Source organism: Bos mutus, chromosome 10 (genome assembly GCF_027580195.1).
Source record: "Bos mutus isolate GX-2022 chromosome 10, NWIPB_WYAK_1.1, whole genome shotgun sequence".
Taxonomy (NCBI): Eukaryota; Metazoa; Chordata; class Mammalia; order Artiodactyla; family Bovidae; genus Bos; species Bos mutus.
Genome location: NC_091626.1, coordinates 40,199,898 through 40,215,947, shown reverse-complemented (window position 1 = coordinate 40,215,947; position 16,050 = coordinate 40,199,898). Strand labels below are relative to the sequence as shown.

The 16,050-nt window shown below is 47.7% G+C and overlaps 1 protein-coding gene across 2 annotated transcripts in view; it reads left to right on the top strand.

Annotated features, from left to right (window-relative positions):
* The first annotated feature begins 585 nt into the window (after positions 1-585).
* PELI2 (pellino E3 ubiquitin protein ligase family member 2) overlaps positions 586-16,050 on the top strand; it is a 199,598-nt gene continuing 184,133 nt past the window's right edge. Inside the window, exon 1 of one of the 2 annotated variants that reach the window (XM_070377784.1) lies at positions 586-1,039. In XM_070377784.1, coding sequence (XP_070233885.1) covers positions 963-1,039 — 77 coding nt within the window. In that variant the 5' untranslated portion in view covers positions 586-962. The remainder of the gene's footprint in view (positions 1,040-16,050) is intronic. The other variant, XM_005887354.2, reaches the window with a different exon arrangement.

Genomic DNA, 16,050 nt, shown 5'->3' with positions numbered 1-16,050 from the left:
AGCGCCTTCAAAACTCCCTCTAATCCAGTGCCAACTGGCAGAGCCTCCAAATTTCTAGACTTCTTCAAGCTTTAAAGGACTGGGTTTTGGAAGAGGAGGCTCCAGGTGCGCGTGTGGAACACCTCCGAATGTGTGCCGCAACACGGTGACACCGGGAAAGCAAATGCTCCCATATCCGGACAGCAGGTTCTTTATTTACAGCTAGCTCACCCGAGGAAACTAAGTTAGGCTTGGGAACCTAAACCGCCGTGCTTCCGGGGATCCTGCGCAGCCTTCGACCGCTGGAGAACTCGGCGACCAGGGCTGAGGTGCCCGCGCTGTTAAGTTTGGGGACGGAAGCGAGAGAGGAAAAAAAAAAAAATAGAGCTGCTCCTTTAAGAACTTCCTTTCCCTTTTACTCTATGTTTACATAACACGGGGGCGAGCCGCCGCTGGGCCCGAGGGGGCGGGGAGGGGACCTGGGCGGCCCCACGCGCCAGGGGAGGGGGCGCCGGGTGGGCGGAGGGCCGCGGCCTTCTCGCGGAGGGCGGGGCGGCTCCCACCTGCCCGCGCGCGGGCGGGGCGGCTCTGCGGTCCGGCCCCCGCCCCTCCCCCGCCCGCTGCCCCCGCCCCTCCCTGGCTCGCTCGCTCCCTCCTTTCCTCCCTCCCTCGGGGCTTCGGCGGCGGCTGCGGCGGCGGCGGCTGCGGCGCTTCGCGCGGTGGGTCTCCCTGCTGCCCGGTCCCATTTGTTGCCGGAGTCCAGCTCGGGGCAGCGGCGGCGCTCGGAGCTCTAGAGAGCCCGGCAGGGCAGCCACGCAGCCACGACGGAGCAGCCGCGGGACTGGCCGCCCCGCGCCCCCTTCGCCGCCGTGCCCTTCCCCGGCGCGCTCACTCCCTTCTCGGGATGGGATTGTAGCGGCGGCGCGGACTCAGCGGGGATCGCGGCGGAGGCGGCGGCGGCGGCGGCGGCCGAGCAGGGCTCCATGTTTTCCCCCGGCCCGGAGGAGCACTGTGCCCCCAATAAGGAGCCCGTGAAATACGGGGAGCTGGTGGTACTGGGGTGAGTCCGGGGATCCCCGATCAGGGGAGCTTGGGGGCGGACAGCAAGCGCTCCGGGCTGGGTGGCCGCCGCGCACCCACATCCCGGAGCAGGGCCATCGGGGTGTTTTGGGGGTTCTCTGGCCATCGGTAGGGCGCTTGGGCCGGTAGGAGCGTCTCGGAGGGCTGGGACGGCGGGGGTGGGGGTGGGATGCCCCCATTCGCGCGCGCGGGTCGCTGCGGCGAGCACAGGGATGCGCTATCCGCCCCGAGGACGGTGGCGAGGGAAGTGGCGGAGCGCGATCAGCCCGGGGCGAAGGCAGCGGCGGGGACTGGGGCGACCTCGGAGCCCCGCGGGGTGTAGCGTTCGGGGACTAAGTCCTTGGCATTACTGCGGGGGCAGAGGCTCGACTTCCCCGCGTGCCCCGGGCCGGGTGTCGGGGATAGGGACCAGGGTTGAAGCACAGCCGTCGTGGGCACCTCGCGGTGTCCGAGGACTACCCTGCCACCTTGGCGAAACTGAGAGGCCCCCAGGGTCCCTCTGCTCCCGCTTACTGTGAGCCCGGGGCCCGGAACTCCAGGCGCGGCACCGGCGGCTCGGCGCTGCGGGCAGTGGGATCCGAGCGAGGGGCGTCCGCGGGCAGCGCCTTGCATATTGTTATGGTGACCGCCGCGGCAGCCGCAGCCGGAGGGCAGTGAACTGTCTGCGACCCGGGCGGCCGGGCCGGCCCTCGGCTCTCTCCGCCGGGAGTGTCGTGGAGCGGGCACGAAAGCCGCTGCGCCCGCCCGGGCTCCGGGGCGCGCGGGGCTGCATCCTCTCTGTCCTTCGGTCCTGGGATTCGGCCTCGCAGATGTCCTCCCAGCGGCGGGGAGCTCGCCAGCCTCGCCTGCCTCTGCTCCCTCTCGGCTTGTGAAAACCACATTCTGAAGATAGTAATTATCTACAATCTTTAAACGGCAGCAATTAGGGACTTCATCTACTTCCTGAGTTTCCTTGTGACATTTCTATTGTTTACACTTAATAAGCCTAGAGAGAGGCTTCGCTGGGATTAAAGCAGGATAAAGTGGGCAGTGAAAGGGAAGCGGAATGGGGTGGGGGGAGTGCGGTAAATTCGGGAGAAGGAGCAACTTGGGTTTAGCCTTGGAGGAGAAAAGAGAAAGGATTATTTTTTCCTTTAGATCTGTCACTGTCGGAAACCCGCGCTTTTGTCCTCCTCTCTTGAAAGACTTGTGTTCTGAAAATTATGGGTGCTGAAACGTAGGCTTAGCACACATGTGAAGAGTCCTGGGTATGGAAGAACTCAGGGCACTCTGAAAAATGTGTTTTGATAACTGAATACCTTGAAGTAAGTGCCGACTTAAAGATAATTTTAAAGCGACGAATTTTTAAGAGAAGCTTCCAGACGCAGCCCAGCTCAAAGTTGTCCAGTTTGGCGTAGTTTGTAGTTACATTGTTAGGTGGAGTATCATTGGAACGCTCATTTACCTATTTGGAAGCTGTTTCAGACAAGCATTTTTCTCACCTGCATCTAATTGCATTAAAAGACAAACATCAAGATTCAGTGGAAGGAGAGAGGACTGGCAGGCAAAAAGCTAGAGTTTAGCTTTGTCTTATGTAACCTCAGCCCAGCCTAATTTTGTGCAGTTTGGTTTTGTTTGTGTGGCTGGCTTCAAAGTATGTTTAACATTGTGAACCTGACACGAAAGATTAACTTAGGCCAGGACTTTATTTCATTATTTCCTTTTGAGGAAATAGTCGTTGAGATGTTTCATGAAAGCAGGGTGTGAGTGGGTCTGGAGAGGGTTTGTGTTCATAGCTGGAAGTGCAGGACATTCCAAAGCCCCGAAAAGGATTTTTACCCTGAATTGTCCTCCAATCAGGCTTATACTAAAGCAGGCTATGTAAATACGTTGCCAGTTGCATGTGCTCTGTTATTTACAAATGTTTTTCCAGGGGACACTTAGTATGATGGAATTAAGTGTTAGTTGCTCAGTCCTGCCGGACTCTTTGCAACCCCATGGACTGCAGCCCACCAGGCTCCTGTGTCCATGAGATTTTCCAGGCAAGGATACTGGAGTGGGTTGCCATTTCCTTCTCCAGCGGATCTTCCCAACCCAGGGATCAAACCCGGGTCTCCTGCACTGCAGGCAGATTCTTTACAAACTGAGCTACAAGGGAAGTCCATGACGGAATCACACTTCTGTTAATATTTTAGGCCACTCAGCAGTTGATGTGCACCTCCTGTGTGCCAGCACTGTTTAGGCATGGAGGATCCAGAAGAGCACAGGGAGCTATTTCACTGTGGTGTGGAGTGGCAGATATAAACAGAAGGAAACATGTAAACAAATGAATAATAAATGGCAGTTTCGGGTGCCACCAAGTTCTCAACAGAAACGGGTTAGCTTAGGAGACATCTGCAATAGGTAGGTCTTGCCTTCTTTAGCTGGGAAGGCAGGGAAGGTTTCTCTGAGGAGGTGAAAGGTGAGTTGAGACCAGGCTCTGAGAAGATGCTAAGTTTGGTTTTTCAATACTTAAGAAGAATTGGGGCCATTTTCTATTTTTGAGAGTAGTTCTCTGACTCTCTAACAATATTGAACACACTGAAGAATGTAGGGAAATAGTGAAAAGGTAGGTAGACTCTAAGGCAACCCGTATTAATCATTATCCTACCCTTAGGACTTGAGGTAGTGCCCTCCCTCTTAAATCACCAGTGATGATCAAATAAAAATTATTATCAGTGTTGCATGTCTGATCATCTATAACATAATGTCAGAATTTCTAGATTTTTTTATTGATGAAATTAATCTTGAAATCTAAAAATGCCCCATATTAGTATTCATAAAAAGCTTTTTGCTTATAAAATACAGTGCATTTTTCATTAAAAAAAAAAAAAACTGTTGTGTGATTGCTCTTTTTTTTTCTCTTCTAAATTTTGTAGTAAAATGTTGCTAAGAAATCCTGGAATGCAGATTGAGGAGCTATATATGTATATGTCTATATTCATATGCAAATACTTTGCGTCTTTTCATGTATTACACAATGTTAAGAGAATCCCAGTTAGGATTTTTGTAGGGTCATCATTTTCTTAGCAGCTTGGTAGAATTTAATTTTTTCATGATTCCAGCCAGTGAATGCATCAGAGCCACAACTTTTTGCTGTGTCCATTACGTAATGAAATGTAGAGAAATGATGATCTACCTCTCAGGTCTTTTTTGCTGTTCATTTTAAACCTGGCTAAAATGTTAAACTTGGGGAAGTGTGTCAGGATTTGAGAGGTAGTTCGATGTAGTTTGTTGGTAAGAGTATGAACCAGCATTCAGGAGACCTGGACTGAATTTCTCCTTTCTTGCCCACTGGCTTTGTGGTAGTGGCTTAGTCCTTCACTCTCTGGCTTCCCAGTTGGCCCAGTGGTAAAGAATCCTCCTGCCAATGCAGGAGATGCTGCAGAGGCTGTTTGCGTCAGGAAGATCCCCTGGAGTAGGAAACCTGCTCCAGTATTCTTACCCGGAAAGTTCCACGGACAGAGGAGCCTGGTGGGCTACACAAGGAATCGGACATGACCGAGTACATGCACCCAACCCTCACTTTCTTCCTGTTTCTTTAGCAATAATGAAATATGGTTGGATTGGGTAGTTGTCAAGAACCTTTCTGGTTTATACCCTGTAATGCTGGTCAGTGGCTCAAATGTGGGAAACATAGTTAACATAATCTCAGTAATTCAGCATGCATTGATTTTGTGTATTCCTTTCGGGGAGAAATATCAATAACCTCAGATATGCAGATGATACCACCCTTGTGGCAGAAAGTGAAGAGGAGCTAAAAAGCCTCTTGAGGAAAGTGAAAGAGGAGAATGAAAAAGTTGGCTTAAAGCTCAACATTCAGAAAACTAAGAGCATGGCATCTGGTCCCATCACTTCATGGGAAATAGAGGGGGAAACAGTGGAAACAGTGTCAGACTTCATTTTGGGGGGCTCCAAAATCACGGCAGATTGTGATTGCAGCCATGAAATTAAAAGACACTTGCTCCTTGGAAGGAAAGTTATGACCAACCTAGACAGCATATTGAAAAGCAGAGACATTACTTTGCCAAGAAAGGTCCATCTAGTCAAGGCTATGGTTTTTCCAGTGGTTGTATATGGATGCGAGAGTTGGACTGTGAAGAAAGCTGAGCGCCGAAGAATTGATGCTTTTAACTGTGGTGTTGGAGAAGGCTCTTGAGAGTCCCTTGGACTGCAAGGAGATCCAACCAGTCCATTCTAAAGGAGATCTGTCCTGGGTATTCATTGGAAAGACTGATGCTAAAGCTGAAACTCCAATACTTTGGCCACCTCATGCGAAGAGTTGACTCATTGGAAAAGACCCTGATGCTGGGAGGGATTGGGGGCAGGAGGAGAAGGGGACGACAGAGGATGAGATGGCTGGATGGCATCACTGACTCGATGGACGTGAGTCTGAGTGAACTCCAGGAGTTGGTGATGGACAGGGAGGCCTGGCATGCTGCAATTTGTGGGGTCGCAAAGAGTCGGACACGACTGAGCGACTGAACTGGTGGTGCTAGAATTTGAATGGGAACTGTGGTTTAATAGTGGAAAAGATAGATGCTGTGATTACTTTTTTGGAAGTTGGTGTGTGCAAAATAGCCATTTTTAAAAGTTGTAATGGTATACATATATCTGACACATTGGTGTTAGATTGTACATGAAGGTGTTCAAAATTTGATAAGACTTTCTGTTCCAGGTTTTAGGAGGGCAGTGATGTTTCAAAATTAAGCTCAGTAGGCTAAAATAACCAGCACAAGGAAGAGATAATCTGATGATGAAATTTGAGAACTGAAAGGGCCCTAAAAGGCCATGGTACATACTTCGCTCTTTAATTTTACCAATGAGGAACACGAGACTCCCAGAAGGAAGGAGGTTTGTTCAAGTTCATAGTTAAGCTGGATCACTGCACTGCCAGGTCACAGGTTCCCCACTTCAGGGCAGATTCCAGCAGTGCTATCAGTTCCCCAAAGCTGCAGGTTTTTTGTAACTTGCATGAGGGAAGTTGAATCTCTTTCTGGATTCAATTTGAAGCATGCAGCTCTCTCGCTGACTAATGGCCCATCATGATTTTTGGAAACATATTGCTTTACTCTTAGTTCCCCTCACCTCACTGCTGAATGGATAATGTCTTTTGCAAAGCTTTCTTTTTCATTTGATGCTTCACAAAATGTATTTTTATTGGATCTCTCAACCAAAGGTTTTTGTTTTTTTTAATTTAATTTAATTTTTTTAACCTAGAGTTCACAGATGGAATCCAGGGAGCCCTTGAACTAGGATGGTGGGAAAATATATCTTTGCTTTTACTGGATTCAAACTGAGATTTAATATGTTACTCCATTATGTGTATAGGCAATAAATAGACCTGCTGCTGGATTTGCTATTTAATGCATTAATCCAGAAATGCATATGTTATTGTATCACAACTTATCTTTGATAACCAAGTATGATTGACTTCATTTTTAAGCCTTTGTATTGTATTTTATACGTGTAAAATTATTTTTCTGCAAAGGGCTCAGTATACTTTAAAGACTGCCAGAAGGATCCTTTGCACACAAAAAAATGTTAAGAATTTCTGCAGATATGACTCAAAAATAACATGTTGTGGTTGAAACTGCTCGAGATCTACAAAAGGCTGAAGGTCAGGGGGTACATGTGGTTTTCCCTTTGGATTGTGCAGCATTTTATCAGGTAAGACAAAGAGGGCTGTTGCTGGGAGAGTTTATGGTCTTTATTTTTCGAAACAAGCAGCTCCAATTTCTAGATGCCAGTTTTGTCTTAACCTTGGCACTGTGCCTTGGCCCCCCCTCCTTGGTAGTAATAAGAAACCTTAAAATACATCCTAACACTTTTCCTTTTCTTGTCCTCCTCTCTAATTTGGGCCCAAACATCAAACACTAGTATCCTTTATAGACGGAAAGGTCTTTGAACTTAAAAACAAAGCAAAACAAAACAAACTCGTTGCTATCTCTCAGCATTTGGAGTGATCTGAAGAGCACAGATCTGTTTGTGTGGATGGAGTGTCTACTTCTGTAGGCTATAAAGGGTTGTGATGCGACTGGCTTTGGGTTGCTATATTTTCCTTTACTAACTTTAGCCTTGTTTGGAGTATGTGGCTGTCTGTGTGGTTTCTTGTCTGGGTCTCTCAGATTTATTTGTTTCTCTCTTTAACACACCAAGCCTGAAACCTTCATTAGGACTTTTCATTTTCAGTTGTATTTCATCAGGTGATCCATATTTGGGGATGCTTTAGGTAAACAAAAGCAAAACCAGCTTGCTTCAGGGTTTAGTAACTTTGCATGTATGCATGCTAAGTCGCTTCAGTCCTGTCTGATTCTGTGTGACCCTATGGACTGCAGCCTGCCAGACTCCTCTGTCTATGAGATTCTCCAGGCAAGAATACTGAAGTGAGTTGCCATGCCCCTTTCCAGGGAATCTTTCCAACCCAGGGATCAAACCCACATCTCTTAAGTCTCCTGCATTGGCAGTTGGATTCTTTACCACTAGCGTCACCTGGGAAGCCCTCCAGCAGCTTTACCAAAACATATCAGTAAAACTGGCAAAAGGATGAAACATGTATACAGAAAAGACCAAAAAACCGAAAACATGCTAGTTGCCATCTTTGAAGGATACCATCCTTGTCATGTTGAGGTAGTCGTTTTGTGTCTGCTATGCAGGAATCGGAGAAGGCAATGGCAACCCACTCCAGTACTCTTGCCTGGAAAATCCAGTGGACAGAGGAGCCTGGTAGTCGCTCAGTCGCTGCAGTCCATGGGGTCGCTAAGAGTCAGACACGACTGAGCAACTTCACTTTCACTTTTCACTTTCATGCATTGGAGAAGGAAATGGCAACCCACTCCAGTGTTCTTGCCTGGAGAATCCCAGGGACGGGGGAGCCTGGTGGGCTGCCGTCTGTGGGGTCGCACAGAATCGGATACGACTGAAGCTACTTAGCAGCAGCATGCAGGAATCAGCAACATGGAGACATGGATTGGCTTTGGAATGGAGACAATAGCCCTTGATGGAGCTCGTTGGTATGGGAGTAAAATAACTGAACAGGAATTTCTAACATCATCTGATTTAACTAAGGGTTTCTCCTAGGATGAGCAGAATCTATTTTATAAGAAGAAAATGGAAGGTAAGAATGATTCCGTTAACGGTTCTTATTGAGCTTACTGTTACCTTCATCTTCTGGAGAATAAAAATAAGGAGAGCAAAAAGTGCTTCATAGTTCTTCGCTTTGTCTAAATCAGCTGTTCTCAACCACTGTCTCAGCCACCTTACATGTGATGATCAGTTTTGAGGTATGTGGCCAGTAATTTATGACATGTAATAAAGTGTGGATCTTTCAAATGATTCCAAGATGTCTCGGTAATACTGTGACTTTACCCACTTGCATTCTGCTGTGTTCTCCCAAGTGGGAGAGAAAGAGGTGGGGTTACATCAGGCAAGCCAGGAATTTATTCATTCAACAAATATTTAATGGGATTGTACTCTTCCAGGCACGGGGGATATAGCTAGGCAAGGCAGACACGTGAGTTACTGTCTTATTCTTGTCACAACCCTTTAGGGAACGGCTATTACAAATATTCAGTTCATTTATTTATTCCACCAATATTTGAGCATCTGCTACATGTTGGATGCTGTCCTTGGCACTAAGGGATGCAGTGAACAAGACAGGTATCATCTCTGCTGCCGTGGAGCCTACATAGAAAGCAGTGTAGAGCATAGGCTGTGATGGGGGAGCAGGATGGGTCACCTAACCCTGTGCTGGGACAAGAAGAGGCTAGCCAGGCGGAGGTTAGAGGGAACACTTGCTCTAGCAGGACGGCCCACGGTATTCTAAGATCCAAAGATGAGTGTACATGCTCCTTTGAGGAATGGAGAAAAGTCCCAGATGGCTGGAAGAAAGTGGTTGAAATGAATCATGTGGGCCAGGAGGGTGGGAGGGCAAGCCCGGCAGGATTTGGGACATTATCCTACGGGCCTGGGAGACTGTAGCTGAACTGTCAGCTCAGAAACTGGTAGCAGAGAAAGCACTTCCGCAGAGTGGGCTGCAGCAGTGGCGGGTGGAAGGAGAAGCTCAGGTCGAGGCGTGTGGGAGCCAGGATCTGATTCCTGTCCCTCAAGACGTCCAGTCACACCACTGTCCCGGGTTGTGAGTGGGCTGCCACTCGTTCACTGACTCAGAAATACTGACCGAGGAGCAGCACTGCCCTGGGCACTGGGCTGCATACAGTAGGAGTGAGGTAGACAGCCCTGCAGGGAGCTCACCTTTCAGTGCAAGAGGTGGGCGGTACAGACAAGCAGCACCTTGGTAGATACAGCTTTAATTCAGAGAGGGCCCCGGGAAATCTGACACAGGACACGGGGCAAGAGAGTGCTTGGGTGGCAGGGCAGGGGGGACTAGTTGGTCAAGTGGAAGGGATAAGGTAGTGGGGCCCTGGAAGATACAAAAATCAGGGGAAGCATTTCTCAGAAAGGAATTCTGTATCCTCTGAGAGCTCCCAACCTTTTCCAGTTTTTTCTTTACTTTCAATCCTGTCTAAGCCGCGCTGGGTGGGTTCCACTCTTATGGGCCATAGGATTCTGAGTAGTCTATAAGTGTCACATGCTCAGGGTGGTAATTGCATTCTCTAGGGCTCCTTGACGGAGAAGGCAATGGCACCCCACTCCAGTACTCTTGCCTGGAAAATCCCACGGGCAGAGGAGCCTGGTAGGCTGCAGTCCATGGGGTTGTGAAGAGTTGGACATGACTGAGCGACTTCACTTTCACTTTTCCCTTTCATGCATTGGAGAAGGAAATGGCAACCCACTCCAGTGTTCTTGCCTGGAGAATCCCAGGGACGGCGGAGCCTGGTGGGCTGCCCGTCTATGGGGTCGCACAGAGTCGGACACGACTGAAGCAACTTAGCAGCAGCAGCAGGGCTCCTTGAGAGGATTTACTCTTCCCTCCTAGAGGACAGGCTTCCTCCCTTAGGGTACGGGGTACACCTTTTCAGGTGCACAGGAGGTGGGATTTCTCCGGCACACTGCAGCGCCCTGCTCAACTCAGCCTCATCTCTGGGGCTCAGGGACTGTTTTCCTCGCTTGGGAAGGAACGCGGATTCCCGAACACAGCTGCAGTTTTGTAAACAGCCTTCCCCACCTGAAAGGTCCAAGTTAAAGGCTTCCTGCAATACTAAACATGTACTTTACTGACATCAGATACTCCTGTTTCAACTTTTGTTTGTTTTTCTTTTTGTCAGTCACCTAACAGTCATTTTGTCACCTGCAGAACGTTCTGCCTTGAAGGGAAGCAGGCCATCTGTTCCCGTTCCACCAGCTGCCGGAGCTGCACTGCGGTGCACAGGGGTGGTGCCGAAAGGCTGCGGTCATTATTGCTGGCTAACGATGGCTGGGGTGCAAGCCTCCTCCTGGATGACAGACCTAATAAGTATGCATTGGGGGTATTTTCAGCAGCAGATTTAAGACTACTGCAAGTCATTCTTGATTGAGGTTTTATGTCCAGCCATCTGCATAATGCTTTTCACTTGCAAACACTTAACTCCATTCATACCCGGCTTTTTTGCTTTGTGTTTAGGATAAGAATCTCTAGCCTTGTGCTTCCATTCTAATTAGTACTGGTTTAGCAGAATCCAACCCAATCGGGCGGTTGTGTATTTGGCTTCCAGGCTGTTGGTATGGAATGGCTGTTTACTATTTCCAAGCACCTTCCAGGCGCCTTCAAAGCCCGCCTCCCCCCACGTCCTTCAGTCTGTACCTGGCCTGCTTGTGCCTCCTGCTACAGGGTTGTGGGGCCTCTCTCTGTCTTCAGAACTTGTGATGGGTGACAAGGAGGGGTTTCTGGAGCGCTTGATTGATAAACTGATTACCTTGAGGAAATCTGGCCCTTTTTGCGCAAGGACCACAAACACAAAGAATTGTGCTTCTTGCCAGATCCCCAGAAACTTACAGACTGGGTCCTTGCTGTGGTATGTGAGACTGCATTAGAGTTTGGGTGCTTTTATTACAACATGCTCTCGGATAGAATGCAGAATGGAGGCTGTCGTTTTGCTCCATAGCTATTTGTCTAAGGTATGCAGGAGAGCTACTGGAGAGAACAGAGGACTGTACTGTGTATGCTTCTCAACAGGGTTTTTGCATTCTTGAACTATTTCCACATAATAAGCATTCAGTTGTTTGACTCTGTAAACCATTCAGTGAAAGAACTGTATTTAAAGGCTGTGTGTTGAGGTGGACATTACCAGACTCTCCCAGTAGGACTTGCAAACCCATGTTTTCCCCCAAGTATCTTCAAATCAGGCCTGCGTGCTGGACCTCTCTGAGGTGGTGACTCCCCTCCCCCTGCATCTGGGCTGGTTTTGTGATTTGCTTTGAACCATCTTTGTGATGGAGGTCTGTGACTTCTGGATGCTGGCTTAAGGGGTGTTCTATCTTCCGTTTTTGTTCTCTATACTAATTTGCCAGGCTGCTATATAATAAAACACCACAGGCTGGGTGGCTTAAACAGCAGAAGCTTGCTCATAGTTTTGCAAGCTGAAGTCCGAGATAAGGTGTCAGCAGGTTGGGTTTCTCCCGAGGCCTCCCTCCTTGGCTTGCAGATGACTGTCTCTTGCTGTGTCCTCATGTGACTTTTTCTTGTGTAGGTGCCCATTCTTGGTGGCCCTGCCCCTCATATAAGGACACCAGTCATGTTGGATTAGCGCCCACTATGTGACCTAACTTAACTTTGATTTTAATATCTTTAAAGGGGCTTCCCCAGTGCCTCAGTGGTAAAAAATCTGCTTGCAATGCAGGAGACATGGGTTCGATCCCTGGGTTGGGAAGATCCCCTGGAGAAGGGAATGGCAACCCATTCCAGTATTCTTGCCCAGAGAATCCCATGGACAGCAGAGCCTGGTGGACTCCAGTCCAGGGTCACAAAAAGTTGGACATGAGTGAAGCAACTTAGCACTCATGCACACACCTCTTTAAAGACCTTGTCTCCTAATACATTCATGTTCTGAAGTGTACTGAGGCTGAGGACTTCAACATATAAATTCAGTCTACAGCACCTTCTTAAAAGGCAGTTACCATGTAAAGAAGTCTTGACTGCCCTGCTGGAGAGGGTGGCTCTGGCAGGATTACAAAAGGAGAGAGGCCTGGCCAGCCCCCAGCCACTCCAACCACTCTGCTGAGGCAACTGACCTTGAGTAAAGCCATCTTGGCTCCTTGGGCCCATCAAGCTGCCCAGGCCACACCACATGGAGCAAAGATGAGCAATTTCCTTCTCATTCTGCCAAATCAATGAGTTTCAAGTGCTGGTTGTCCTTAGAAGCTGTTGTGTTTGGGGGTGGTTTGTTACATAGCAGTAGACAACTGAGACACCGCAGTATTACACTGGCGTGTGATTCAGTTGTCACATCTGACAGACTAATGGGAATTTATTCACTGAGTTTTTGTTTCTTTCAGGTTATTGATTATTTTAATAAGCACAATTTCAGCCTTTTAGATGAGTTATTCCAAACATTAAGTACCGTATAGCCTGAAAAGCTTAGCTAACAAAAGCATTTGTGGAATAAGTTTATTATGTGTAAGTCATCTGTGAGTCTCTCTGCGTTCATTAATCTCCGTAATCAATATTATCTCCTGAAATTCTTTGAGAGCAGGCAGTTGAAGAATGACCCAGCAGAGCTGAAAACCATGCTTCTGGAAGATTGGAGCATAAGCAGCTTTAACCCCAGGACAGCTAGTGGATGATGGACTTTTCAGCTTTTAAAAGCCACCCAAATGAAATAACAGAGCTAACAGAGATTTGAGGAGGTGGGAAGGTCATCTGTACTAGCATCCTACAGGTACAGGGCAATGAAGAGCTCATTTGTGTGAGTTGTACCTGTGACTGTCCGTGGTAGGAAAGAAGTATAGTTCCTGGGTCTCCTTTTCCCCATGGGTTGTGTGCTGGCTTGGGGGCAAGCAACGTCAGAAGGTGGCCTGGTATGGTGCAGTGTGGGCTGGGCTAGTGTTCTCCCTTCAGAAGCAGACAGTATGACAGCCGAACTGCTAGCCGTGAACACAGTCCTCAGGATGGAGAGAAAGAACTACAGACTCTGCAAGTGACTGCCTTCCAAGTGAGCAAGCAGCTTGACATAAAAAGAGGAAAAAGGATTCCTGTAGTAGCTGAAATGAATGGAATATCTTAAAATTCCCCCAAATTCTGTTTAAAAAGTTTTAACATTTGTCATTTGTAATCAGAAGTACTGATGCATATAAAATGAAAACTTTTGCATTTAAAATTTATCAACTAAGTGTAAAAGAAGTTTAAACAAATGCTCAAATGGTATATTATGTAGCTTTTATAATTTTGTAGATTGTAAAGCTTAAAACTACACTAAAGGGACTTCCCTAATGGTCCAGTGGTTAAGGATCTGCCCCATGTAGGGGCCATGGGTTCAATCCCTGGTAGGGGAACGAAGATCCCACATATAGCCAAGCAACTAAGCCTAAGCACCACAACTAGAGAATCTGTGGACTGCAACGAAAGAGTCTGCATGAAGCAAGGAAGACCCCTAATGCCACAGCTCGGACCTGACGCGGCCAAATAAATACTAAAAAAAGAAGAAAAAACTATACTAAAACTACACTAAAACCTATACAAATGTATAGGTAGGTATATTTTATTGCACATGTATGGATATATTTTATTGCACATGTATGGATATATTGGGAGAAGGCAATGGCAACCCACTCCAGTACTCTTGCCTGGGAAATCCCTGGACTGAGGAGCCCGGTAGGCTACAGTCCATGAGGTCGCTAAGAGTTGCACACGACTGAGCGACTTCACTTTCACTTTTCACTCTCATGCACTGGAGAAGGAAATAGCAACCCACTCCAGTGTTCTTGCCTGGAGAATCCCAGGGACAGGGGAGCCTGGTGGGCTGCCGTCTATGGGGTCGCACAGAGTCGGACACGACTGACGCGACTTAGCAGCAGCATGGATGTATTGAATTAAATGTGGAATTCACTGTACATACTAGAAATCGGGCAGTATCTAAGCGTATGCAGTAAACATTACCCACTCAGTTTGTGTGAGGTGATGCTGTTGTGGTTGCTGTTTTGGCGATGCTGATGATCTAATGTTTAGGAACCCACATAAGGGAATGCCCTCCAGGGGCCTACAATCTAAGGGCAAGACAGATAACTAAGCAACAAACTATCCATGGTGTCGGGGAGAGATGGATGGAGGGAGCTGTTATTTCAGATGTGCTGCGTGCCAGATTCTTTTGTTTTTCTTAATCAGTCCCAGGAGTTAGATTGTGTTATTTGGAAAGTGAGGCTTCTGTTCAGGTAACTCACCTTATCAGTGGCAGAGCATGACTGGAAGGTAGGTTTGTATTACTGTGAAGCCTGATTCTCTCCACAGGGTGAAGGTTAAAGGCATGTGAATTGCTGGGAAACTGGGGAAAAAATCCTGGAAAAGGCAGCTTTTGAGCAGGGTTTTGAAAGTTGGCCTGGATTTTTATAAAGCAGTAATAGTAACGGTGTGGGGTTTAGAAACCTTGAAGGATTTGGCTGGAGATTGAAGTCCTTGGGGAAGGAAATAGAGTTGGAGCATCATCAGTTGGTTGGCATCTTCTCACGCTGGGGATACAGCGGGTGATAACAGAGTGGTCCCTGCCTTCTTGGAGCTTATCATACATCAGGAAAGAGGGACTTTGAGCAAACGAAGCCTGGGCAGGTGAAATATCTCTTCTTTTGCCATTGTCTGTGATGACCTAGGCTCACGTGTGTTTTTTGTTTACAGCTTGGAAAGGGGGCTTCAAGCCCTTCTCCTCTCTGCATTTGCCTGGATTCTCACGTCCCTGTGTATTGATGTTTTTCCTTTTCTGTCTCTTGATCTTCCTGTTAGTATTGATTAAGGGGAAGACTGTCCCCACTCCCTCCATTGCCTCCCTGATGGTCCTCAGCACAACTTGTTACAGCAGCAGCACTGGTTTAGCTAATCTGAGAAGCACAGGGCCACGAGTAGGCCAGGAAAGGTGTGGTGCCTTTTAATTGCTTATTCTAAGTGTGTTAACTTTAGACCAGATGCCAATTAAGACTTTGATGAAACTATTGACTTAGACCCTTCTGGAAGCTGGTGTGGCTTTATGCTGTTCAGTTTCAACCTTCCTGTGAGGGCAGTTAAGCCTTTTCTGTTACAGATGTGAGGTGCACATGACCCAGGATTTCTAAAAAAAAAATATCCTTAACAAATAGACATCCTAAGATATCAGATGGTAAAATACTGAAGGACAAATATAGCCTCTTCATAAGCAATGTTAGATGTTGTATGGGTGAAAAGCAGACACTTGGACGCTCTGCAGGGAAGTAATTAAATCAGGAGGTTCTGATAATGTAATAAACTACAAAAGGGCGAAACTTGAGTGGTTTACACACTAGAATGCCCTTCGATTGAATTATTGTCTTACAATAGTTGTCTGCCCAGGTACTACTGTTTTAAATATTTAACAATAGCACAACTCATGTTTTCCCCAGAGGGGAGAGAAAAGACACAAATCTTCATCACCTTAATAATTTGTGTGCCCTCCTTCTACCCACCACCTTTACCTCCCATGACTGTCAAAGCTCCTGTTTTGGGTTTACGAGTTGAGAAATCGCATCCCTGAAGATTAAGCATACAGCTTCCATGTTGGATAAGAAATAGCACTGCTCCTCTGAGTATGCTGGGAAAGTGCAGCCAGGGTGGTGAGCCTGCTGGCTTCTTGAACTCCGAGGGGATCCTCTGGAGGAGGAGGAGTTCTCCCCTTCACCCTATCTTCAGGGGTGGCTGGGTGGAGTGGCTTTTCTTTCTGTAGGGAGCATGGGAGCCTGCCTTCTCTCAGCTGCTGTACCATCTACTGACTGCAGGAGGTAGCACTCCAGGTCCCTTGCACAGTGTGAGATGCCTGTTCAGTTCAGTTTCAGTTCAGTCGCGTCCGACTCTTTGCGACCCAATGATGCCTGTTAGGGAGC